At 41.0% G+C, this 27,791-nt stretch overlaps 2 protein-coding genes across 2 annotated transcripts in view; one reads left to right on the top strand and one right to left on the bottom strand.

Moving 5' to 3' along the window:
- On the bottom strand, positions 1-7,882 carry DYNLT1 (dynein light chain Tctex-type 1). Its single transcript, XM_005150055.3, has 5 exons — positions 7,752-7,882; positions 2,099-2,140; positions 979-1,102; positions 704-781; positions 1-424 (listed from the first exon to the last, which is right to left on the bottom strand). The coding sequence occupies exons 1-5, from the start codon at positions 7,776-7,778 to the stop codon at positions 354-356; spliced, it is 342 nt and encodes a 113-aa protein (XP_005150112.1). The 5' UTR covers positions 7,779-7,882; the 3' UTR covers positions 1-353.
- Positions 7,883-14,282: 6,400 nt separating this feature from the next.
- Positions 14,283-27,791, top strand: part of SYTL3 (synaptotagmin like 3) — a 30,325-nt gene continuing 16,816 nt past the window's right edge. The window contains 8 exon segments of the mRNA XM_034060297.1: positions 14,283-14,392; positions 15,642-15,684; positions 15,686-15,858; positions 17,403-17,467; positions 20,422-20,473; positions 21,793-21,849; positions 22,804-22,895; positions 26,700-26,824. Coding sequence (XP_033916188.1) covers positions 14,283-14,392; positions 15,642-15,684; positions 15,686-15,858; positions 17,403-17,467; positions 20,422-20,473; positions 21,793-21,849; positions 22,804-22,895; positions 26,700-26,824 — 717 coding nt within the window.

Raw genomic sequence — 27,791 nt, 5'->3', positions numbered from 1 at the left:
TTATGAATTTCAATAATTTAATGCTAACCAAAAGTATAAAGTATGAAAATCAGTGTCTCATTTAGATTGGTCTTAAAAAAGAAACCTGGAGAAAGTGTTTGCACTGCAGCAGATTTCAGTATTAGCACCTTGAAGAAGAAGTTCTTGAAGTGTTAAGACAGTGTGGCAACACTGCTATGATACAAAGAACAAACATAAACCATGTAACAGCATTTTTTCACACTTCTAGGTTTGAAAAAAGTTACTAAAAGAGTACATTAAAACCAGAAGTTGCTCGGTGTATTCACAGTTTTGAGTAGAAGTGGACTTAGGTGCTGGAGTAGAAAGGAGAAGGGTGAATGATTCCAAGGCAATCAGATTGCGAGTCCAAAGGCACTGACAATACAGTACACAGTCTTATTCTCCCATCTCACAGTGCAGGTCCCTACAAATACAAGAAAGGGCTTCAGAGACAGAAGAGTGTAACAGTGATTACATGCACACCCTTATGTGCAGGTTTGTAATTTACATTTAGAACCTTAAGCATGAAGATTTCACAACAGCTAAGCAGTTCATATGTAGCAGAGTTGGCACCACAGCCACACAGAAAACACCGCAATGTGTTTGCTATTACTCCAGAACTACAGCACTTGGGAAAACACAAAAAGTGTGTTGCCTAGGCCTAAGGGGATGAGCTGAAAAGTCCAACAGTTGTGTTTCTTACCATCACTGGAGTTGTCCCAGAAGCAAGAGCTTGCTGTATGTAGCCCAGCACCATTCTTTTGCATAATCACACAGGTCACTGTTAGTAGAGAAGCTTTATTAATCTATCACCGATATCAACATTTAGCTCCATTTTTGCTTAGCATAGCACATACAGATACATACATGCTTATGAGTAGCTTACAGACATGGCTTTTGCCAAGATCTTCCCCCACCCCTACCCATCAGTGCACTTGTCTGTACCAGTTTTAACAGCAAAGAGAAAACTGAGCTCACCAATATACTTGAAAGGCTTCCCCAGCTTTGTGAGTTGGCTCAGTGTTTGCTCCACCACACTGGTTGTCCATTGGTTCACCTTGCTGTGCTGGTAGGTATTGCCACCTATTGCACTTTCTATGGCCTATTGGCAACAAGTACACACAGTAAGCTTCACAAGGCACCCATCAGCCCATTCCCATAGCCATAGAAAAATTCCTAAATCCTGCTTATCCATACTGAAGTGTTTTCAATTATTACAAAAAAAATTTGAGCCCAGCTCATTCGTACACATTCTTCTATGGAAATGATCTTCAGATTTGTCATTAGAATCATTTTTGGGAAACAAAACCCCAAACTGAAACAAAAGACCCTTGTGGTTGCTAGTTACTAAGAGAGCAGCAGCCTTCAGCCAAATAGTCCATTTTGCTTACAAGGATAGTTTCCCCTTTAAGATACAGGTAAGTACATTAAAGGTGCATGGTTTCATTGACACATTTTTTCCTCACAGAAATTTTTAAAAAATAGCCATAAAACCATTTCTGATTCAGAAGAGATGGAAGCATGCACTGAAGCATGTGTATTCAATTTACAGAGGAACCAAAATGGTTGTTTGCAATAAGAAGACTGCATAGTCTACAAGAGCAATTCTGGACACAAAAACCACACCCCAAATCCCTCTGGAAATTTTCTAGACAGGAAATTCACGTTTCTTAGCAACAAGAACAGTTTAATCATCCCAAACAAACAAGAACTCATTTTGGAGGAAAAGCAACTCAAACACAAACAGTAACATGCACATACAGGCAGCCTAGAAAAAGCCCTGTATGTCACTGAAACATAAAATCTATTTCTATGGGGTTTAACCTCAAAAATTCTGGTAAGGATACACTGCAGTGAGAGAGGAACATATGAAATTAATTATATTCTGGATTTACAATGCATATCATAACTAAAGCCAGGTATCACTTCTACTTAAAGTATGTACACTGGTTAAACCAGCAATTATACTTTGATAGCAACCTAGCTAGAAATCTATCACATCTCAGTTATCACATTTTCTTGAATGCCTTTTAGCACACAGCATACAGCATACACCATACTCTACTTTCACACCAACAAAATTAAAATATTAATTTACCTCCTTAATGATGGCACTGACTTCATCAACAACAAAGGAAGTCTACAAAAAAAAGTAGAATTTTAAATAATCAGCGGATACATTTCTCTGATCTTAGAGTTCAAGCTTTGTAAGAACATGCAGGAGAAGCTTAATTTATGCTTGGCAATTTCTTGCAAGTCAGGAAATACAAGTCTTCCTTTATTTGCCCACATGTCCTTGGCCCCCTGAACCTAGGCAACATTCTTCGCAAACTAATGAAAAATAACAGGTGAACTAATATTGGCTGGCCCTTAGAGGCAAAGTTCTCACACTTTAACTTGGTAGTATTTTAGAACAACATATATAGCACTTCTGTACATGTATATTCGCATATTACAACAAGCATCAATGTTCACAGTTTGCAGCAGGGTTGCAGAGGTAAGCTCAGTGTGCAGGCACAGCTTACAGTTAAATGAAACCAAGATCTCCAGGGGACTGAGGCAGACAAAACATCAATTGACAGCTTAAGGAGAAACTGCCATGACAATCTCAGCTGTGGATACAAAGAAAAGTGCCTTGGAAACAAAAAGGGAAATCCAGCTTGATGGCCATCCCACCACCTCAGCCTTCTCCCAGAGTCTGGGGAGCAGAGATTAAGCACAGAGAAGGCCCCAACATTTTACTGATCTTAAAACTACACTTGTATGGTTAGTATGTTTTCCTGCTTGAGTGCCTCAGTATGTTTTCCTGCTTGAGTGCCTCAGCTATTGCTGCCTCCCATGTTAAAACAAGTGGGACCCCACATGGCACGGCAGCAAGCCATGCACCATGGTTTTACTGCTGGTATCTCACTTCATAAACCAGAAGAAATGAATGAGACAAAAGAAATGCACATAACAAATTAATTTAGGCATCACAGAAACATGGTGGGATGGCTCCTTTGACTGGAGTGTTGGAATGGAAGGTTACAGGCTTTTTAGAAAAGACAGGCCCGGTAGGAGGGGAGGGGGAGTTGCCCTTTATGTTAGGGATAGGCTGGAGAGTATGGAACTCTGTCTGGGGACAGGTGATCAGTTAACAGAAAGTTTGTGGGTCAGGGTTAAGGGGAAATCGGTGATGGGACACATTACTGTGGGGATATGTTACAGACTGCCTGATCAAGAGGAACCTGTGGATGAAGAACTCTACAGACAAATAGGAAAAGCCTCACACTCACAGGCCCTTGTTCTCATGGGGGACTTCAACCACCCTGATATCTGCTGGGGCCACGGTACGGCCCGGCACAAGCAATCCAGGAGGTTTCTCGATTGTGTGGAAGACAACTTCCTTCTGCAAGCAATAGAGGAGCCGACGAGGAGAGGTGCCCTGCCTGACCTCGTGCTCACCAACAGGGAAGGGCTCGTTGGAAATGTGACTCTCCAGGGAAGTCTTGGATGCAGGGATCACGAGACTGTCGAATTTGAGGTCCTCAAGACAGTGAGAAGAGAGTGCAGTAAGCTCACTGCCCTGGACTTCAAGAGAGTAGGCTTTGGCCTCTTCAGGAACCTGCTTAGCAAGGTTCCATGGGATATAGCCCTAGAGGGCAAGGGGACCCAAGACTCTTGGTTAATATACAAGGATCACCTACTAAAAGCTCAGGAATGTTGCATCCCGACTAGAAGGAAGTGCAGCAGGAGGGCCAAGAGACTTCCTTGGATGGATAAGGAGCTGCTGAGAAAAATTCAAAGAGAAAAAGAGGCTTATAAAAGGTGGAAGCAAGGACAGGTGGCCTGGGATGAATACAGGGATGTTGTCAGGGTAGTTAGGGACCAAGTTAGGAAAGCTAAGGCCCAATTGGAGCTAAACTTGGCAAGGGATGTTAAAGACAATAGGAAGGGATTTTATAGGTATGTAGTGGCTAAAAAACAGACTAAGGACAATGTAGGCCCCCTCCGGAAACTTTCGGGAGAACTAGCTACACAGGACTTGGAGAAGGCTGAGGTTCTGAATGGCTTCTTTGCCTTGGTCTTCACTGGCAAAGGCTCTGACCGCACCACCCAAGTCTTGGAAGGCGGAATCAGGGACTGTGAAAACCTAGACCTTGGGCCCACTGTACACGAGGATCTGGTTCAAGACCATCTTAAGAACCTGAATGTACACAAGTCCATGGGACCTGATGAAATCCATCCGCAGGTCCTGAAGGAGCTGGCGAATGAAGCTGCAAAGCCACTGGCCATCATATTTGAAAAATCATGGCAGTCAGGTGAAGTTCCTGATGACTGGAAAAAGGGAAATATAACCCCCATTTTCAAGAAGGGGAAAATGGATGACCCAGGGAATTACAGACCAGTCAGTCCCACCTCTGTGCCTGGCAAAATCTTGGAGGAGATTCTCCTGGAAGGCATGCTAGGGCACATGAAAAAGAGAAATGTGCTTGGTGACAGCCAGCATGGCTTTACTAGGGGAAAATCCTGCCTGACCAATTTGGTGGCCTTCTATGATGGGGCTACAAAAGTGATGGACAGGGGTGGAGCGGTTGACGTCATCTACCTGGACTTGTGCAAAGCAGTCGACACGGTCCCACATGACACCCTTGTCTCTAAATTGGAGTGTCATCAATTTGATAGGTGGACCACTCGGTGGATAAAAAACTGGCTGGATGGTCGCACTCAAAGAGTTGTGGTCAACGGTTCAATGTCCAGCTGGAGACCAGTAACGAGTGGTGTCCCTCAGGGATCAGTGTTGGGACCGGTCTTGTTTAATACCTTTGTTGGTGACATGGACAATCGAATTGAGTGTGCCCTCAGCAAGTTTGCTGATGACACCAAGCTGCGTGGTTCTGTTGATACGCTAGAGGGAAGGAATGCCATTCAGAGGGACCTTGACGCACTTGTGAGGTGGGCTGATGCCAACCTCATGAAGTTTAACCATGCCAACTGCAAGGTCCTACACCTGGGTTGGAGCAATCCCAGGCACAGCTACAGGTTGGGCAAAAAGGAAATTCCTGGTAGTCCTGCGGAAAAGGACTTGGGGGTGTTGGTCAATGAGAAAATGAACATGAGCCAGCAGTGTGCACTCACAGCCCAGAAAGCCAGCCGTATCCTGGGCTGCATCAAAAGAAGCATGACCAGCAGGTCAAACGAGGTGATCCTGCCCCTCTACTCTGCTCTCGTGAGACCTCACTTGCAGTATTGTGTGCAGTTCTGGTGTCCTCAACATAAAAAGTACATGGTACTGTCGGAACAAGTCCAGAGGAGGGACACGAGGATGATCAGGGGACTGGAGCACCTCCCATATGAAGACAGGCTGAGAAAGTTGGGGCTGTTGAGCCTGGAGAAGAGAAAGCTGCATGGAGATCTCATAGCAGCTTTCCAGTATCTGAAGGGGGCCTACAGGGATGCTGGGGAGGGACTATTCATTAGGGACTGTAGTGATAGGACAAGGGGTAACGGGTTGAAACTTAAACAGCAGAGGTTTAGACTGGATATAAGGAAGAAATTCTTTACTGTTAGGGTGGTGAGGTACTGGAATGGGTTGCCCAGGGAGGTAGTGAATGCTCCATCCCTGGCAGTGTTCAAGACCAGGTTGGATGAAGCCTTGGGTGATATGGTTTAGTGTGAGGTGTCCCTGCCCCTGGCAGGGGGGTTGGAACTAGATGATCTTGAGGTCCTTTCCAATCCTAACTATTCTATGATTCTGTGATTTCAAAATGAACTTTATGGAGTATATATTGCCTGAATTTTCACTGACAGGTCTGTCAGCTTCTCCAGCTGGCAAACACGAGTAACAGCGTAAGTCAGGTGCGCAGGCAGGATATAGTTACGCCTGCTCAGAATGTCAAGATTCTACTGGTAAATCTTTGGCCAGAAGGTTTCAGAACAGTCTGTCTGGCTTCAGTGACATTCAGGAAGATGTGAGGAGCTAAGTACTCCCTGTGAGAGAAGAAAGAGAGATATACACAGGCAATGCCTTTGCTCTATTTGGAGGCACCAACTTGCCCACACATGGCAACATTTGTAAAAGCTTTTATGTGCTGTGGCAATCTGGCTTTTATTTTCAACTTCTTAACTTCGATTTAGTTTTAATATGCCTCATTTGTTTTCATGGTACTAAATTTTACAGGTGCTTATGTTTTAAAGAGCATGAGTATATTTAAACGAAAAGGAGGCCAACTATCAAAATACTCCTTCCCTAGAGCATAAGTTAAGAGTACGGATGCCAGACATACTGGCAGACATGAAACATGCTGTCAGGCAAGATGATAAACCACATACAGCTTTTTTCTTTGTGAAGTTGAGAACTCTGCTCAGAAATGCCTTTGAATGAGCATAAACAATGTTCACCAAAGCAAACTTAATTAAATTCAATCCATATTCAAATTCTCAAAGGTATTTTGAGGTCTAATTTGTACTGAAACAAGCAAGAAAGAAACATAGAGAGATTTAAGAACTTGGTTCTAGAGTTGCTGTTACTTTTTAACTGTTTTGCTTTTTGGGGATGACAGTGTATATGGGTTTAGATGCATGACAAAACAGAACACAAAGTTCTGATATCCAACTTTGTGATTTATGTGCTATAACTGAGCTGCCAAATCACACAACACTACTAGTCCATCTTTTAATAAGCTGATATAAGCACTTTCTGTATTAAATCAACAGCTCTATTCTTTACCTGTGCTACCCATTTGGCACAAGGAGATCAGATGTGATGTTCCCTGTACCTTGTTTAAACAGGGCATTCCCAGGCAACAAATGCAAATGGAAAAGCAGCTATGGTTTTTAATCATTTTAAAAATGTTTTTGAAAACAGCTCTAAGAGTGATGTTCAAGTGTGTTAAAGAAAAAACCCCAAACCTGTAAGTGTATAACACAGGCCAGACCCAGCAACGAGGACAAGGCTTTCAGAACAGCACAAGCCTGACCCACATTCACTCCTCAGGCTGCTCTGCTATTGTCTAACCAAGTCATAGCGCAGCTGTTTTAAGAACAATGCAGCAAATTATCACGGGTCACAAAAAACTGTCCCTGTACAAGAGCACCACTTGCTGGGCAGTCACTTACTGTGATAAAGACCCCCGATTTATCCGACTGTTTATCTTCGTTAATGGGGTACAATGTCTCACTAGTGCACCTGTAACATACGGACTACCTGCCTGAACTTTTCTTTCCTCACAAAATTAACTTATTCGAGTATTTCACTGATGTAACCCGTACACCTTCTACCACAGCACAATGCCTCACCCCGCTGGGGGGGGGGGGGCAGAGGCCACGACAGCCCTTGAGCGTTTTCTCTAAGCGATTTGCAGCGGCAGCTTTCGGGGAAGAGGCAGGCGTGGGTCACCGCCAGGGAAGAGGAGTCAGCCAACTCCCGAAACACAGGCAACGGGCTGGCCCACCGGTTACCGGCCGTGTTCGCCCCGAGCTCCAGGGAGGAGGAACAAAGGCTGGGCCTGTCGCCAGCCGCTACTCGGGATGCGCCGCTCAAAGCCGGCAGCTCCCGGCGCCCCACCGGAGGAGGGCAGCGGGGGATTGGGGCGATGAGGGGTAGAAGGGGCGATGAGGGGTAGAAGGGGAGGGCGGGCTCCCAGCAGCACCGGGTTCACCCAAGGGGTGTGGTCCGGGCGGACAGGTACCACCTGAGACCCTTCGCCAGCAATGAAAAGAGAAGCCAGGGCAGCCCGACTCTGCCCTCCCCCTGTCCCCAGCCCCGTTACCTCCTCCCCCGGCTGGAACTCGTCCATCTTCCCAGTGGAGCCCCTCACGCCGCAACCGACACCACCCCCTTACCGCTGCGCCCCACGCGCCGGCCGTTACTCGCACTGCGCCTGCGCCGCCCACCGGCTCCGCGCAACGGGGCGCTTTTGCAGTGCGCCTGCGCATTCACACACCCTACTCGCAGCAGCTCCATTACGTCTCGGGCGCGCAGCAACGGGAGGCTCCCTAGGCTCTGTCTGCCTAGCGCCCGCCAAGATGGCGCGGTTTCCATAGCGACAGCGCGGCGGTGAGGCGGCGCCTTCGTGGGGGTGTCAAACAGCTCAACGCCTGAGAGAGGGAGAAGCTGCTTGTCACGGTTAGTTAGCTTTGCATACAGATAGACAGCTCGCCGTTTGTGTTCCTCAGGCGTGCCTCTGGAGACGGAGGTCCTTCCCTGGAAAGGAGGAGCTGCATCTTGTGCCTGGAAACAGAGCTTGAAAAGAAGACCTGAGTGTTTCATGTATGCACAGGAACTATTAAAAATCTAAAACAAAACAACCCCAAACAAAACAAATAAATTCCCACAAACAAACAAAAACACATGGAAAGACATGAAGAATGCCTGAATTCTTACACCTGGATGTTAATGAAATTAAGGACATGCTTTTCACAGTTTATGGATTTTGTGTATTTGTGCAGTGTTAACAGGTTGTCCCAGTGTCTGACGATACCGACCTCAGAGAGCTGCTCTAGGCAGTGGGAGATGCTGTGCAGGCTCAGAGTACCATAGATGAACTGGAAATATAGCCTGAATGAAGGGGAAAAATAACAGGGAGCAAGGGCAAGTCGTCTACTGAGGCAGGAATAACCACCTCTAAATGCAGACAGAGCAGGACTGGCTTATTCACTAGCTGTTCCATAGACCAGGGAGTAAAGGGGTGTGAGAGGTACAATTTACCTAAATTCATGCTATGATGTGGTTAAAAAAGGGAAGATGCCATACTGGGATGTGTAAATAGATGTATAGCTTGCAGGACATGGGAAGCAGCATTTCCATTGTGCTCTCTGTAGTAAGGCCTTGCAAGGAACGCTGTGTCCAGGTTTAGGCTGAGGGAATTAAAGCCCCAGGGCCTGAGTGCCAACAGGCCTGATCTGCCCTGACCAGCCTCATCTGTGGCCTCCACCAATGGGCCCTCAGCTTCAGGCCTGTCTCTTCAGTGAACCTCTGCCATATGTTTTGCACTTGTCTCCAGTCCTGTGTCAGACCCTGCTTCTCCTGAAGCAGAAGACCCTGTCCCCTTGCTTTGGGAGTGTGTAGGGGTACCCTGCAGGCAGCACCCACTGCTGGATGTGGTGGGATTGTGGCTGACTGCACAGCCTACCCTCAACTCATCTCTGAGCCTGTGCTTGCTGCTCCTGCCAGCCTGAAAGCAGAGATGAAAGGTGAGGCTATGGGAAGGCTGAACAAGTGGAGCTTGTTCAGGCATGTTCTTAGCAGGTATAAAATACTGCAGCAGTTTTCCATGCCCAGGGGTGAGAGGAAAAAAACACAATGAGGTGCAAGTGTGGTGATTAAGGCTGTGGTTAAATACTGGGGCAAAGCTGGTGGTAGGGCTAATGTCTTTCAACCTGGATTTGTGATACTACACGTCTGTTGCTGTGGGTAGTTACAGTTCCTAGGTTATTTTTGGGCTTTCATTTAGTTAAAGTTTTACCTGAAATGAGGGCCAAAATTATCCAAATATTCTTTGTTGAACATAACTGGGCTCTCCTAACAGTTACTTTCTCTTTGGCAATACAGCTGTAGAAGATAATTAGACTTGATATACACAGGTGGAAATGTCTGAACCTATTTAACTAAAAAGGGCTGCTATGCTGTACATACAGTTTATCTGGTAGAGCCAGGAGTGATGCAGGAGATTGATTTCTAAGAACAGCTTCTATTCTTTTCCAGATTTTGAAGTAACTTGGATGTAATTTTGAACTTTATCGCTCCCACTTGGTTCTGTAATAAATTGAACTGGGATAACTAATCCAAGTGCTATTATAATTTTTAATTGTTATCTGAGATCAGATTTCTAGTTATGAGGTTTGGTTTTGGTTTGTTGTTTTGGTTTTTTTTTTCACAGATGCATAAGAAGAAGAATTCTTGTAAACTTTTTTACATTAATTGCTTTGTTATTCAAACCTGAAAACCATTTTGTTTCCAGGAAAAGACTGTTCATGATCCAAGTGGAGTTTTTTGTGCGAGTCCTGGGGCCAATGAGGTTAGTGAGATTTTCACATGCATAGTGTCAGAGAACGAAATGATGTACAACTCAAAGCCATTTCTCTTCCTGTGTGTGGCTTGAAGGCTGAGCATAGTTTGATAGTATCAGTCAGCTTTTATAGTCTTTTGTGCTTGCTCTCTTTTTAATGTTAGAAAAAGGAGTAACTTTTCTTGATTGCTTGTTGCTGATAACAAAACCAGACACCTGGGGAAAACTGCTCTAGTATTAGACATCTTTGTTGAGTATATTTGCTTTTAGCTGTTCTGAGGATGCTCCTGGCTACATGAGTCAGTCTAATTTTGGTGTCCAAAGGAAGGAAAGGGGGTGGAGAACAGCCGCTATTTTTTTTTTTTTAATTTGAGGAAAGATAAGTAGAGTGCTACTCATCCTGTCTTTCTTTGGTGGCTACTGAAAAGGTAAGGGCATAGTTTTAATCTATTCTATATGATATTGTACAGGGGGATGCATTTTTGCTTACTGGGATGTTGGCTTTTTTTTAAACTGCAAAGATTTCATGGAAAGATGCAACTGGTGCTTAAGTGTGTTGCGTTTGGGTTTTGTTTTTTGTTTCTTACATTAAGTGCTGGCATAGGATGTTATTAAAATCACAAGACATAACTTTGGTAAAATATTATCAAAGAACTTTTAAGTAATTTGCATGTGTGCATGCAAGGATGTGAAAATTAAACTGCTGCAGCCAGGTAGTGCAAAGTAACGCTTCTAACTTTCTTAACTAAGAATAAATTTATGTGATTGGCCTCTACAGAACAGAAAACAGGCACAAATTGCACTAGTTCTTGTGATAATTTTTATCTATATTCTTAATCTGTGTCCTAGTTACTGATGTATTATGTCCATCTTCTGGGTTAATTGATGTAAGTAGTCCAGTTATCTTAAGTCAATGAAGGCCATGAATTTAGAAGATAATCTTATTTATACTTATTTAATTGTAATTAATTTGCTAATGCTTAAGGATCTGAATGGAGATCAGTAATACATTACATGCAAAATTGCTTTGAGAAAAAGCTTGCTAAGCCATGCATTTCTAAATTCAAAAATTTAAACTACCTTTTGCAAACTTAATCTTGTCTAAGGCAGGCCTTTTGATTGATGTTCAATTGTATAGCTGCATACTCTTTTAGCCTAATAGAAAAAAACATGGCCTTCTGAGGTTGCACTGTGTATGTGTGCATCTCTCTCTGTCTTAAGGTATCGCCATGTTGGTTGTCCCATCTCCTTTACAATGGCTTTGAGATTTTGCATGATATTTTTTAAAAGCTACTGATGCAGCCGCAAGGTGCCTGATGCTGTTTTACTTTAAATATGTAACTTAAAGTAATGTTTGAACAAAATATTTTGTCTGAGCTCTGTGGGAGAAGTGTTATTGTATTTACTACAGAGGTTGCTGCTGCTTTTGGTTTCATGTAGAAGATGCTTGGCTTTGAGGTTAGCTGACTGTGTAAAACAGCTAGCTGGCTGGGTTCAGTGGGTAGAGGCGAAGGGAGAGGGCATCTGTGAGGGTTTTTAAGATTATTTTTTCCTGTCAAGGAGGATCATTACTGAAAACACCACTTGTAGCAATTGACCAACTGGTTTTAATGATGGTGCTTGCAGTACCACTGATGGGCTGCAGTAGAATGCCCTTCTGAAGAATCCCGCCCTGGCTAGGGCAGAAGCTGTATCTCCGGGGGGGAGTAGCTGTGTGCAGGGCAGAGTGGAAACAAGGGGGGAGTCCAGGCTGTTCCTTTCCTCACATTTAAATTTGAGCAAGCTTGAACAGCTGAAAAAATAATAATAAAAAAATTATGCATCTCTAAATAAGATTCTATACGCCCTCAATATTTTTCAGACAGTAAGATGTTATCTGAAACCCATTTCCCAAAGTAGCCATGAAATGTGGAAAACTTTGTATTTGTCTATGAAGAAGGGAGATGGTCCTTTTGTAAAGCATCTGAAGGAGATATAAGAACTATTCTGTGCTTACTTAACTGCAGAAGTTGCTCTTAGTAACTGTTTTACTGTGGCATGTTCTCAGTAGCTTTGCAGGACATTAATATATTTTCTTTAAAATCATTAGGGTGTTTTTATGGGATCCAGATAATAATGAGTGTCACAAATTTCCTAGCTTGTACGGATGCTTCCACAGGGTGTTCTGATGGTGGTGCAGATATGCTAGTCTTTGGAAATCATAGTTCATAGAAAACGTATCTTGCCCTGTAACGAGTGTTTTGGTATGCTTCCTGCAAAGGTCGCTGAGTTTGTGCTGACTGCTCTTTTAGATTGTATTGACTTAATTTGAATTGAAAGCTCAAAACATGCTCATCAATCCTGGGAGGTATTTTTGAGGTAAAAGATGAAAGCAGGTAAAGGATGCAGGGGCCTTTGAAAATTACATATACTGTATTAAAAAGTTGCTTAGGTTTTTCAGCTTTCAACTGAGTAATTTCCTGTTAAACTGCAGTTCATAAGGAAATAAAATATGATTCTGCCTATCTCTGTCTCTTTTGCTTCCACAGGAAGCCAATCTTTTTTTTTTTTTTTCCTGTGTTGAGGCTGCTTCTGTGAAATGTTGCTCTTTATAAATACAAATTGTCACCTGCTCAAATGGGGCAAGCTGTATGTAAAGTAATTGCCAGCACTGACAAAACCACATTGTCACTGTATATCTGAAGTTGTGGTGCAGGGTGGGGGTTTTCCTTTGGTTTTTTGTTTGTTTGTGTTTTTTTTACTTAAAACTCACAGTATTTTAACATAATGGTCCAGGAATTCAGATAGTTGGTCAGATTCTCAGCTGAGGTGCTACAGTGAAGCATCAGTAACTATTTTGGGAAAGTTTTTCCCTTGCTGTCCTAGTCCCTAGGCCTTCTGCCTAGAGCTTGCCTGCATGTATTTAATTCATATTACATTTGAAACACACAGTTTTTATGTATAAATCTTTACTATTTGGTGTACCATGCATGGAATGCTCTTCTGTGTCTTGTAATAGACACCAGACAGTAGTATTCAAACTGAATATGGTGTGTAAGCTGAATTAGATTAAGTAATCATTTTCTTGCTCTACTTTGCTGTAAAATACATTAAAATTATTTCCTATTTTATTGGAAGGTTTATGAAAGTGAAGATCACAGAATATATCCAAAATACAGTTGTGATTCTGTTTTAATTTTATACTTCTCATTTATCTGTGAAATAACAACAGTTTGGAGCCAGAATTGTTAGTGCACTGAGCTAGAAATAATATATATCTGAAGTCTTCAGTGTTTGTGTGTATTATCAAAGATAAACATTATTGGCTATTAAACTGTTTATTTAGACTTAACACATTGAGTTAGCTGGTAGGAGAGACCCTTAGAGAGTTTCTTTCGCTCTTTACTCTTAAACTTGATGTTTTATCTTTTCAGTAAGATGAGATTAGAAAGGCGTGGTTTTGACTCAACCAATATGGCTTTTCCAGTTATGGGACCTGTAAACCTGTATTCAAAACTAATTTAAGCTTCTTTATTGATTGTTTTATGTTTACTGAATAAAAAATGAAGGCTCATTGCTGAGTGTAAAGGGACAAATATGTTAAGACTGTCTGAAGAACAGGACTGTCTCAAAGCCTCTCCTGTATCTGAGTTAGTGCATAAAAGGTCTGAGTATAGCAAAGTGTGGTCTTCACATACTACCTAAAATGTCCTGAAGAGGTGAAAAGAGGTGATAGCATGTTGGGGTTTGTTGTTTTTTTTTTTTTTTTTTTGGTTGTTGTTTTGTTTGGTTTGGGGGTTTTTTGTTGTTTTTTTTTTTTTTGTTGGTTTGTTGTTTTGTGTTTTTTGATCCTGTAGGTCTGGAAATCCCAAATCTGCAGACCAAACAAAGAAATCCTTCCATTCCTTTACACTATCTCTTGGTGAATTGTCCCTCCTTCTGATGACAGTTGAAGCCCGAACCTGAGCCTTGCTGCAAGCTCTCATCTCTTTTGGAACCACACTCGGCCACAAAAGAAAAAAAGAAAAGAACAAGAAGCTATTTTCTGTGAAACAGACAAGCTGCTGTGACCTTGCTAATTGTTCATATTCCCTGGGTAGCAGAAACACTTAAATTATGACTTATGTGAAGACAGACATTGTTGTTTTTCTCTTCAAGGGTATGATGCAGTGAACTGTATCACCAAAAACATAAGAGTGCAGGCACTTATAAACACTAAGACCACTCCAACTACTCTATAAAGTAGTATCCATCATTCCAGGTGCTGTAGAACAGTAGGATAGGAGTCTACAAAAGAAGAGGAGTTTGGGGAAAATGGCCTGTGAATTCAATCTAAACTTCCTTAAGCAACAGGAACGAGAAGCTGTTCTAGAAGTCCTGTACCGTGACCAGATGGTGAGAGAAACAGAAGAGAAAAGAATAAGGTATCTGTTGTTCCCTTATTCCTGGTGTTGTTCCCTTATTCCTGGATTTCTGTTTTTGGAGGGTTTTTTTTTTTTTTCCCCTAAAAGGCACTCCTTTACTCTCATTCCAAATGTATTCCCTTTTATGACTTGTTAGCTAATGCCTTTTTATTCTTTTGGAATACTAAGGGTTATCCAGAGCCCCTTACATTTACCATAATATACACTATTCTTCAGTAAAGATGAGCAAATACTGTTCAGTGAATAATCTACTTAGAGAATTTTACTTATAGCCTTCAGAGAAAAACTAAAGGCAGCAACTGAACTTTCTATGAAGGCTAGCAGTGAAATTCTGTAAGTAGGTTATGGCTTTATGGCATTCTCTTCATGTTCCTATGCATGCCTATATAGTCCTAATAACACAGAGCATCTTCAGCTCTTTGGCTGCTTTATTTAACTTACGTTGTGCCAAGACTGGCATTAAGAGTCACTAGATACCTGCTCATTTTGCCGAATCCATCACTGCACTATGCTGTCTTGGAGATTGCTACTAGTGTCAATAGGTATCATTGGTTAGGAAAAGGATGCTATTTGGTTATTTTATGCTGTGCAAATATTGATGTAAGTATTACTGGACATTTTAAATGATTATGAAAAGTAAGTAAAGGGTCATAAAGAAAGCTGGAATTGGTCAGAAAATATCTTTCACCTGTTGATGATTTGCTAACTCTGATAACAGTTAAAAATTTAGATCTTGGTTACTGGTATATGTAATGAAAGCAAAGTCAATGAATAGGGGAGACTTTGATATTTTGGTCTGATATAGTTTTTAGTTAACTTTCAGATGGTGTGTTTGTTATGAATGTTTTTACTTGATAGAAGATTTTATTCTTGGATAGCAGTGGTAAAAAGAATCATCTAATGACAGGGAGCACTGTTTAGTCTCATTTTTTGTATGTGAATACATAATCACTTGCATACACAATTTCGATACCCTGCCCTTAGCATGCACAACTGACATGAACAGAATCCCATTTGTACTAGACTATTACTCTATGTGCAGTTGTGGTTGCATACAAAGTCACACTGTAGAATGCTGTGTGTAGATGCCTTCAGTAAGTGCTCAATTGAGGTAAAACTTGGAGGCATACCTCCCACTGGTAATGATATTGCACAACCAGGGTATTAGCTTGCAATTTACATGGGGGTTTTGGTCTATTTAATTTTGTAATCTGTTCTTTTTGTTTGCCTTTCTTACCTGGGGGATTAGGAAACTGAAACTGCAGTTGCAGCAGCTTCGGTGGAAAGGGGCAAAAAAATGCAAGCCATGAATACCAGGAGAGATCTTGTGCTCGATGTCAGAAATTGCTTGGGTTACTGATGAACAGAGGTGCAGTATGCAATGGGTGCAGTCATCGAGTGTGCTCTGAATGCCGTGTCTGCCTGAATCCGTGCCTTTGGAAATGCACTGTTTGTTATGCTCATGGGTAAGAAATGTTATTGGTTTGAATAAGTGCTGGTTTATGTTTCTGTTGCTTTAAATAATTAATGAAACCAAGCCTCCGGTGGAATGAAAATGTTGGATGGAGTCCTGGTAGCAGTGAAGTTGATGGGAATTTTGTGTTATACTTCATGTAGTCAGGATTTTGCAAATGTTCTTGTATTTTGCAAAATGAATCCTCAGGGTAGGCCAGAAGCAGTATGACAAAGATGATAACAGCAAAGCACAGGAACAGTTGTTAGTTTCTGAACAGCAGATAGATTTCCTTCTTCTGACCCAATACTGAGCCAGTAGATCATAGCAAATTGCTGAAGGGGTAACTAGTACAATATACACAGGTAGTGATTTTTATGTTTTTTAATTCAATATTCCCCATTACTACTTACAAAGGTATATTTTAAATGCCTACAATGCCTTAAAGTCAAGCCACTGGAAGAGCAAACACCATCCTACTTATAGTTTGTCTGTCTTAACATAGAGTAAGGTTAGGTGTGAAGTGACAGACCCAGGGTTTTTGTGGCTGGATTTTGGATATTGCTCTAACTCTCATGTTTAGAGGTTTTGCTTTCTTAAGGAGGCAAGCCCTAAGTAAATCTACTGTCTGCATGTGGTTGTCAATTTGAAGCAATTTTGTCAGGGAATGATAATAAAGATGTGTTTTTCATAGAAAAAATGAACTATTGGGTAGAGAAAAAGTTTTGTGGTACCTTCACTGATGAATTTTTTGCAGTGGGACTTCATCCTATAGTAAGTGTCAGAAAATCCACAAGGATCAGAGATACTGTATATGCCCTAAAAATTAATAAGACATTTAGATGAGAATTTTGACCCTGAAAACTCCAGAGAATCCTTTCTTCGGTTAAAATTCTTTTTGTCTCTTTAATAATGGATTAATTTAGATTGCAGACTTCATCTAAGAGTGCTGGAGACAAAATGAAGGAGTCAAAACTGCTGCAGATTGGCTTTTGACAGAGCTATTTGGTCTGATACAATTTTATACTTGTTAGCCGTAGCTTTCCTGGTCCTTGTGTCTGTGTATGACATTGGGAGCATTGATGTTGGTTTCCACAAAATGGAGAGAGATAAACCATGAAACCATCACACCATCAGGGTTAATGCTCCTTGGTAGCCATTCCAAGTTCTGCTTGGGAGCAAGTCCTCTGTTGACTTTCCCCGCTCTTCAGACTAAGACTGCAACTGTAAGCAGTCAGCACACCTGGCAGCACAAGTACCTGGGCTGTACTGTAGCTTGTTTGTATAGAATAGAGTGGATCCAGGACTACTGGCTTCAAAGTAATGCCTAGAGCAGTATGCATTGCTTTCCATGGGCAGGTCTACATAGGAAAAAGGGGAAGGAGAGGAGGAACACTTTGTTTGCAGACCCACAGCAAAATCGATCAATGGAGTGAGCAGCCATAAAATCTTAGCTTTGTGGTAGGATTAAAAAAGAAAGATTGCTAGATTGTTAAATAGCTATCAAACATGCACTTTGGAAAATGTTGATTCAAATGCCTTTTGTTTGCTTTTCAGAGATGTGAAAGTAAAGGCTGGCGAATGGTTTTTTGAGGAACGAGCAAAGAAATATCCAGGTGAAGGTAATCACTGACCATGTCATGTGTAGTCCTCATCTTTATGAAACACTGTATTTAATGTTTCTTCCACTTGGTGAGAGATTTGTCAGAAATTACTATGCAGTGCATCTGTCTGTGCACTATATAAAAACATGAACACCAATTAGCAGAATGCATTTAAAAGTATAATTTATTTGGTATGAGTAACAGGAATAAGAAAATTGTTGGCCATAAGACTTCTGAGAAATACAATGACATGAAAAAATACAGAAATGTTAAAATACATGTGCAGGAAGGAAATGGTCTTGCATCCATTGTTCATCAAAGTTAAAACTCCAGTTGTTTTCACTGAGAAAGTTCTAAAGCTTGAAGTGGTGGCAGAATGGAATAAACTAAAACATGCATATCTATAAATCATAGAATAGTTAAGGTTGGGAAGGACCTTAAGATCATCTAGTTCCAACCCCCCTGCCATGGGCAGGGACACCTCACACTAAACCATGTCACCCAAAGCTCTGTCCAACCTGGCCTTGAACACTGCCAGGGATGGAGCATTCACAACCTGCCTGGGCAACCCATTGCAGTCCCTCACCACCCTAACAGTGAAGAATTTCTTCCTTACATCCAATCTAAACCTCCTGTGTTTAAGTTTTAACCTGTTACCCCTTATCCTATTAGTACTGTCCCTGATGAAGAGTTCCTCCCCAGCATCCTTATAGGACCCCTTCAGATACTGGAAAGCTGCTGAGGTCTCCATGCAGCCTTCTCTTTTCCAGGCTCAACAGCCCCAACATTTTCAGTCTGTCCTCATACAGGAGGTGCTCCAGTCCCCTGATCATCCTTGTGGTCCTCCTCTGGACTTGTTCCAACAGTTCCATGTCCTTTTTGTGTTGAGGACACCAGAACTGCATGCAGTACTCCAAGTGAGGTCTCAGAACTGTTCCTTTGCGTTTAGCCAGCTGTGCCACTGCCTTGTGTTTAGTCTTTTCAGTGCAATTACAAATACAAAGCTCTAAAAGAAATTATAGAGGATGTGGATGGGTTACTCTATGGGGAATATGTTTTGCCAGGTTGTTGGTCTTCATTTTCACCTACAGTGACTAATGAGGTCGAGAGGATTTCCTTCCTCCTTCCCCTCAAATAGGCACCTATTTCACTTTGTGCTTGACTGTAGCTAAGTGTTGAAGTTTTACTTCCAGTGTCTGCACCACATATAGATTAGAGAGTAGCTGGTAGATAGGAAAGCACTGAAACATCTCTTGGAAAACTTGAATAGAAAGAAGTTTATAAATGGAAGAATGTAGTCAGGCAAATTTTGGGTAGCAGGTATTCACAAAAGACAATAGGTAGCATATTAAGAAGCTGAACTACAGTTCCTGCAACAACAATTCATTTAAAATTTGAAAGGTTTCATGGAATTCAATACTAGCTAACATGATTTCTGATTTTTAAAATAAAAGTTTATGACATGATGACATGATTTTTAAATTATTAGTTTAACAGTCTCTTATTGGAAAATGCCGAGTTATTCTCAGAAACTGAACCTGATACTGCAAGGTACTGACTGTCCCTCTTTCCAGTAAAATGAGTGAGTTCTCACCTTGCATTATCAAAGCGTTGTGGGTGCTTGAAGCATTTTGCTTAGTTAGTCGGATAGTAATACTGTTGAAGTCACAAAAATCTAAGGACATGCAGAAGATAAGCTTCCAGGGAGAAATATGTTTTGTTTACTTCCTTTGATTAAACCAACTAATATAATTAAAGGGATTAAACCCGTCAGACTTCGAAACAGCAGCCGATGTAGTTATGTGTCCTTCAAGCCTGGATAGACAGTGCCCTCTTTTGGTTTGAAAATATAACACAAGTGGAATATTCACTGGAAAAGAAGTTTAACTGAAAAAAAAATACATGTTAAAGTTTTTCTCATGTAAAAAATTATATCAGTATACTTTTTAATTTTGTGTAGCTTCTATCTAAAGAATAAAAATACTTTCATCAAAGTGATTGCCTTTCCTGAATAATGAATTAAAAATCTAAGAAATCTAACTTAATTCTGCAATAAATCATGATACCAAATATTACTTATTAGTAACAGAGTATTAAGTCTGGAGTTCTGATTGAAGTTTGGAACATCAGTAAGTTGATGTAAGTTGAAGTAAGCAATATGTTATAATTAATGACATCTTCACCAAAGCATGGATCACATGCTGTTTTCTATTGCATTAAGAATGAATAGCGATTAAAGCCACCCCAGATATTTTCAGTTGGCCATTTGTTACACACATTTAGCTCTTCTTCCTGTTTTGCAATCACGCAGGAGCTACATTTTTATGAGTCTTCATTGTTTCTGCCTGATGGAGTGCTTGCTCCTTTGTGTTCACCTGAGGAATGTGACATGGTTGCTATTTCCCCACAGGGGCTGGCCTTGGCAAAGAGTTGTGAGCCGATCAAGTGTTTTCGTGATTGTTCAAAGTCTCGACTGAGGAAAGTGAAAAGAATTTATGTAGATGCAGGAGATGGCCATGTGCCCACTCTTGTACACATTTTCAGGCTTTCCATAGTGTTTGAGTGTTATGGTTGAAGTGTCTTTTGGTGCGGTAGGCACTACTTGCCTCCTGGACCTCAGGAGGCTGAGAGCACTTCTAACCTGTAGGAATGGGCCTGTTAGCACCTGTACATCAGTTGAGGTTGTCCTCAGCATTTGTGAAGAGCTGGTCTGAACACGTCACCTGTGAAAGGTGAGGGTGAAATTGTGATGTGGTTTGTGATACCGGAGAAACTTGCATGTTGCTTGACATGTATGCTGGTATGTCAGGTGAGGGGTAACTTTTTTATTCCTGACTTGCATGTGCATGAGTTCCTGCAGATACATGCCAGCTCCTGAAAGGCACTGATTTTAAAAAAGTATCATACAGATGTTAGTAACTGCTGCTGTTGCTAAATGACCTCTGGTTTTAGTTTGGTTTTCTCCTTTGCAGGCAGACATGAAACAGTTGGTGCGAAGCTCTTGAAATCTTATCAGAAACTGAGGTAAGACTCATGAAAGGACAAATGGTCCTAGGACACTGAGAATTTGTATAGGTGATATACTGTATGTTACAAACTAACCAACAGTTTGTTTTTATCATGAAGAACAGATTTCAGTACTTTTGGCATCCAAATAAAAATCACAGAAAAATGCCACTTTTATCTGTCAGCATTACATAGGAAGGGAATAAGTATGTTTAGAGTAATATGTATCTTATTTACTTGAAGGGACATATGTTGTTTTTGTCATATCTGCTTAAGTTTTTACATAGCTACTTACACCATTATCTTTCAAATTTACACATTAGGAGCAGAGATTAAAATTATTTATGAGGCATAACAGCAACAGCATAATTTTTTACTCAATGGGAGATACTGATAATCTGATAACTTTTGAATAAACAGTAGACAAGTAGCTCTCTGTTCAGTAAGATGCATCCACTTACCAAGCTTAAAACAAGTAACAAATCCAGTTTACACTGAATAAACTCTTTGACTAGAGGCCTAAGCATAACAATATGTAAGTTATTACTAGTGATATACAATGAAATAAGTCTACTTAAACAATATCTCATAGAAGAAACCCTCTTCCTTGAAAAAAGTTAAGTAAGATACTAAGAGATGGCCTCAGTTTTATGGTAATTAACTGGTGAGGCATAGCTGCATGAGACAGAAACTTATAGGTAGCTAGATACGATCCTATCTAGGGCTGCATAAGACTTGCTTTTATCTAGATATGATAAAAGACAATCAAAAAAGAAGTTCACTAGCTGCCTTTAGGGTCTGTGATTGTGCTGTGGTAGCAGAACCTGTAAGATGACAGTTTTTTTTCACAGGCTGGGGCTATTTACAGCAATTGAAATGGCTGGAATGCTGTAAAGGGGCTTTAATAGCTTGGGCCCAGGCAAGGGAGTGTCCTTTTAGTATGCTAAATAAAGATGACTGTTTTCTGAAAGCATCTCTGAAACGGGGATGGGGTGTGTTACGCAGGAATTGTGTTTTAACACTCAGGGACATGGATTGTGATAATGTCAACCATGTAGAAGTCTAGAAAGCCTGTCCTAAATTAAGTCTTCCCGATTGTTTTAAATCAGTAATTCTGCCTAGCGCAGCCCAAGATTGAAAAGTCAGAAATGTAGTCATAATTCTTACAAACAGGCAGTCAACCTGTGATGCAACTATTAAAGACACAGGATCTCAACTCAGATCTTTAGACTTCAGGAAAGGCTGATAGTAAAGATACTGTGCATGAATACAATTAATTTATCCATCTGTTAGTATAATATATTAATTGTTGCACTGTTTATCTCTTAAATTTCTAGTAAAATTTCTGTCATACCTCCAACTCCACCTCCTTTCACAGAATCTACAGCAGGAAGTGACGTGACGGTAAATGTATGTATCTGCAAAATACACATATATATCCACCTGTCAGGATGCCACCCATATGAACAGGCCGGTGACAGAAATGCAGGAAATAGCAAATACCGCAGCACCATACTGCAATATAAATGTTGCCTGATGTTCCTTTGTAAGATTTTTTTTACATGCCGCATTGGTAGTAGGAGAGAGAGGTCAGAGGCTGTCATGAGGGAAGTTTTTAGTTAGTTTTCAGTTTTGAGGGAAGTGATTAACCACACTACTTGGCACTGGGATACTGCACCTGGTTTTTGGTGCCTCATTACAGGAAAGCTATAGCTCCTGAGCTTACTTCTATCCTGAAGAATCTCATGATCCTATGATATTCAGTAGTCATTTATAAAGCTATCATTCCATATGTTACTTTCATTACTGGTGAAACACAGTAAACTTGATGGTTGCCTTTGCATTACAATTTCTAGTGGACAAATTAGTAGGACATGGCTCAGAACTCATTGAAATCACACTACATTACTAGTTCAGTTAATTTTGGACTGGGTCCTCAGGCCCTGGTTTGAAGCCCATTGCAATTCTGTAAACATTCTAATATGTGCTTACCTGGAGCTTGATGAAAGTTCCGATTCAGAGGCACAGGATCATCTGTAATAGACAGGACTTTCCTACTTAGTATTAAAAACATTACAACAAATTGGTGATGTAAATAGTTGTATTTAAAAAACTGCTGTGTAATCTACCTACAGAGGAGTTCCACTTCTACATCAAAGAGTATGGAACTGAATCTCCATACATTAGAATGACAGTCTTCAACCACGTTAACATATGTCCTCAGATGTATTTGTCTACAGACGTGAGCAAAGGGCTGCAGCCTTACTGTCTGATTGTTATATGGTTTGTAGATAAGTGATCATGGAAATTTTAAAACAGCAAATATTTTGTGATTTCTCACTTTTGGCATCCATCTCCCATTTGCAGGAACTCGGTCAGTCTAAAAGCTTTAACAAATCTATGGAAAACTTGTTTCTGTCTCTCACAACACATATAAAAAGTAAGTAACTTCCATTGCTTTATTGTTCTAGGGGAACATAGTGAAATGTTTTTGGTCCAAACTGTTGGCAAAAAAGATAGTTATTAAAAAAGGGTATTGAGAAGTGGCTGAAATGACTAATGCTGAGAATGAGCCAACCTGTAAAATAATACAGCAAGTATAGTTCTCCTTTAGTGTTTTATTAACTGTTTAACAAGCTGATGATAATAACCCAGAATGCCTTTCTTATGCAGATGTGAAAAGACTGTATAATGTCATTTTTCAGTTTACTGGGTGTTTAAATGCAGCATTTTTAACTCACGTTAGTACAGTGTAATAATCACTTTCTACTGTAGTGATATTCATGTTGCCTCTTTGACTTGAACCCCAACTGCCCCTGTCAAAGAAGACAAGCTGAGAAAGCTGGGGCTGTTCAGCCTGGAGAAGAGAAGGCTGCATGGAGACCTCATAGCAGCCTTCCAGTATCTGAAGGGGGCCTACAGGGATGCTGGGGAGGGACTATTCATTAGGGACTGTAGTGATAGGACAAGGGGTAACGGGTTGAAACTTAAACAGCAGAGGTTTAGACTGGATATAAGGAAGAAATTCTTTACTGTTAGGGTGGTGAGGTACTGGAATGGGTTGCCCAGGGAAGTTGTGAATGCTCCATCCCTGGCAGTGTTCAAGACCAGGTTGGACAGAGCTTTGGGTAACATGGTTTAGTGTGAGGTGTCCCTGCCCATGGCAGGGGGGTTGGAACTAGATGATCTTGAGGTCCTTTCCAATCCTAACTATTCTATGATTCTATCATGTAATGGAAGTAGAGTTTAATATTTTCATTCACTGGTAGTTTTCAGGAGGGCTTCCTTCCTCTTTCTCAGTCTGTCTAGTTGTGTGCTTTTGTCCAGTTCATACTTTTAAGAGCCAGCCAGTCCTAACAACTCTTTTTTCATTCTGATACTTCTCATTCCTTCCATTCACTTATGCCACCTGCTGTTCTTGAGGGTACAGACTGGGTATGCACCTCTAAGGCTAATGACAGCCAGCCTCTGTGAAGAGCAAATTAAAGGCATCAGTGACCAAAGGAAAACAACTTCTGAGCCTTATGAAGATTACAGGGGCTTGCAGATGTGCATATATTTGAACAAACCTTAGTGTTTTCTTACTAACTTAATCTTACACAACCCCCAAATGTGGGATTAGACCTGAATAAATTTGGCTTTAAGCAGCCTTTCAGCCTTTACCCATAACTCTTGTCCTAGCTTTTGGTTGGTCTTTCCTCTAACTTTTTCCACCCATCCTAAAGGTCTGGTCTTTAACTAAACAAATTTAATGTTGTCCATTTGAATGCATATTAAAGCTATTCAGAGAGACTCAGGGGCTGCCTTTTCTGAACAGAAGCATAGTGTAGGATGGCATAGGACGCTTCACTGCTGGAAGCAGATAGCTGAGGTAGCACAGAATTGGATAAAAAGTAATTAATTCTGATTTCTGTTAGTCTAAAGCCAAGTCATACCTCACAGTTACTACTGAAGACTGTCAGGACTGCAGCAAGCTAATTTAATAGTTCACTGCTACCAAAAGAAAGATCCTACTTCTCCTCCCCCCCCCCCCCCCCCCCCCCCCCCCCCCCCCCAGCTTCCCAGTTTCTGGTTTTATGCTGCCATCACTTAACTTGAATCAGCATCAGGGTTTCTGGAGCCTTCTGGAAACTGATTTAGTTAATTAAAATGGCAGAACATTAGCCCAGACAAAGCACGTAGGTGCTTTTCCGCTGGTTTATTGAGTTGAATAGGCTCAGGGTAGGTTATATATGTTGGAGCTTGCACAACAGAGTGTGCTGGACTGCGTGGCCAGGGGCTGAGCAGGGGAGAGCAGTGGTTGCACAGGGGAAAATGGCAGCAAGTTGTTAGCTCAGTTCAGCTGTTTATGGAACCCCACCCAGGTGCTATCATTCTCTTAAGGCAGAACCTTTTAATTCGTAAGGAAATAATTGGCTGTTGCAATCACTGAAGTCAATAATTAAAAAGTATAGAAAGTCTTACAGAGAGAAACGCTTGAGTTTCTTGGCTTAAGAAAACAGCTCTTTCGGACAGCGTGGCCTCTTAATGCAACCTGGTAATGTACTGAGAAATGCTTTTGGTCACGAGTGTGTGAAGTTAGTACGCTACCTTACCTAGATAAAAAATGTCCTTGTTTGAGGAGGTATTTAATACATCCAGCTCTTGTGTACTGCAGTAAATAAACCTGGAGAACTTCATTATGCCTCTGATTCTGGAGCCTATGTGTATGCATGTCCAAGAGCAGTGGGAACAAAGGACTAACATGCAGCACAATGCTGCCTTGTGCAGTCTGTTCTTTATGCTGTTACCTCCTGTTCCAGCATGGTTTGGCAGCAACAGGAGGTTATAATCCAATGGCTGCCATTTGGAGAATATAAAACGAGGTGCTGGTTGTAGTTTTATTTGCAGTGCAAAATCACCCTTGGCACTAGAGATGGTGTCCGTTTTACTGATATTTGGGTAGAGAAATCAAAGTAGGAATAGATATAAAAGCTGAACAATCTTTTTTTAGTTTGTTTTTTTTTCCTCACAATAACCTGTTCATTCTAGCAGAGTGTGAGGCAAGCTTGTGTTTCTGCTTCTCCTGCTGGTCAAGCTACTCAGATTGTATCTACTCCATTAGATCTCTCACTCCAGTTCTTTTTATGATCTCTGATTTCATTGTGTATTTTAAAAACCTGGTTTCATTTACAGTGAGAGATGACTTAATTGAGCCTGCCTGTATATGTCATGTGATGCCTTAATAGTGTACATAGAGTACAGTAAACAGCTGAGGACTGATTGCTGCTAGGAACAAAACTAGTCCAAAGTGGCTTTAAGAATTGCATGTAAGAGTGCTGTTGTTTTTTTTATACTGTAGTAACCTGTTGTCTATTGTCTGAGACTCCTCCACAGAGGCTCATGTTGTGAGAGAAATATTAATTTCTTCTGTATGAATTAAACATAGCTATTAAATGTACATCTTATAAGTTATTAATTCTTCATGAGAGACTGTCTAGGGCTTAAAATACAAAGTGTCTGCTGCTAAGCTTGCTAGTTTTCAACTTCAGATGCAGCTGAGTACTGGCCTCCTCTTTATGTGAAGTTCTGACTGCACCCTGAGGAATAAGAAGCAAAAAATACTGTGCTAGATGTCTAATTGTCCTATAGATTTATTTGACAATAAACTAGATGTTACTGAAGTGCTAATTCAACAAGCTACTTAAGTATGGACACAAACTTATCCATATGAGTAATGTTATTGAAGTCAATGAGAGCTGCTCACGTTCTTAAAATTATATGTGATTTGGTACCCGAGTGTATAATGGCACTCCTTTCATCTGCATTTTGAATACATTTATAAATACTTTCCAATATGCTCTGCTTTCTAATTTCCATTGCCATGTTGCTTTATGTTGTAGGGATCTTGCTTTTACTCTGAACCAAACCAAACTGCTTTACAAATGAAACTATGTAAAGAGACTGTAGTAGCTACTTCTGCATGGAAACTGTATTTGATAGCATAAAACAATTCCATGAAGTAGCTATAATGATAGGAAGCAAGGAGTATAATCTCCAGTTGAAACAGCAGGAAAGATTTAGGTGGAAAAAATATCATTATACAAAATGGGACAAGCACTTGCCTTCCCATCTGTTTTTCACTCTTAGGAGATCAATACTGAAACTGCAGATGAAAGTCTGAAAGCTACAGAATTAGCCTATAAATCTACATGGTGGGTTGCAATGTTTGTTATAGTGACTCCTCTCTTCATTTTCACTTCAGAAATCTCTAAGTCCCAGAATGATATGGCTGACAGATGTCTCCTAAGCACAGATCATGGGCAGAATTTGGAAAGAAGGAAGCAAAGAAGGAGCCAGTCTGACACTGCTATCAACATTACAAGCAGGGTATCTGTTATAATTACACAGTCTCTAGCTGTAAGGGCTATTTCAGGAATGGAATATACTTGTAATAATAACAACTTACACATTGGAATTTTACTTTCATTATACAAGCTGGGCTTAGCTGTTATTCACTGACCATGGCCAGAACTCTGATTCTTCACAAGGTTTTTGACTGAGTCTGAGCACTTGATCTCATCCCACAGCTGAAATGTTAGACTGAGATTTTACAAGGACTCTCACACAGGGAGGGCGTGGGTCATTTCACTCCCAGTTGCTCACAGTCTCTCCTGAAGCTGATTGATGTCTGCTCTCTGTGATTGTTGGGTTGCTGGGAGGTGCTCTGTCTTTTGTCCTCTTCCTGCCCCTCTTGTTGCTGCCAAGCTATGACCATCCAAAACCCATCCTGACAATTTCTGAGCCCTTTTTAGTTTGGCAAGGAGAAAATGTTGCCTGCTGTTAGTTGTTGGACAGCTTTCCTTTTGCTTTGGTTACAGTCCCTAGCTTTCAGTGTTTTCTTGAGAAGTTTGAGCAAAATCCAGTCATCTGTTTTTCCACAAATTGTGCAGGGCTGAAGATGATGTCACATATCTGCTTTAAAGTTACACTGAAGATTTTGTGTTGTGCACTTTTACCTCTCAAGTGACTGAATTTTGGCCATACCCTATTTTCTACGTAGTGGGTGCTTACTGAATTGCCTTGTTCATCTGAATGAGGTAAATGTGGTCTATTAAGTGCCTGGATTAGATGCTGAGAAAAGCTTTTGCTTTGGGCCAGACCTCGTGGTAAATACTTCTCACAGCTCTCTTGATGCACACTTTTCACTTTCCTTTGAGGTGTTAGGTGTTGATAAATGAAAGAGACAGGATGTCAGACTGCATGGACTGGTGGTTTGAATTGGCCCAGCAAGGTCTGTGAACTCTCTGAAATTAGTTCTGGTATTTTTGTATGTAATTATATTGTAAACAAAACT

Source organism: Melopsittacus undulatus, chromosome 3 (genome assembly GCF_012275295.1).
Source record: "Melopsittacus undulatus isolate bMelUnd1 chromosome 3, bMelUnd1.mat.Z, whole genome shotgun sequence".
NCBI lineage: Eukaryota > Metazoa > Chordata > Aves > Psittaciformes > Psittaculidae > Melopsittacus > Melopsittacus undulatus.
Note: the sequence above shows the minus strand (reverse complement) of the source record. Positions and strands in the feature narration are given on the sequence as shown.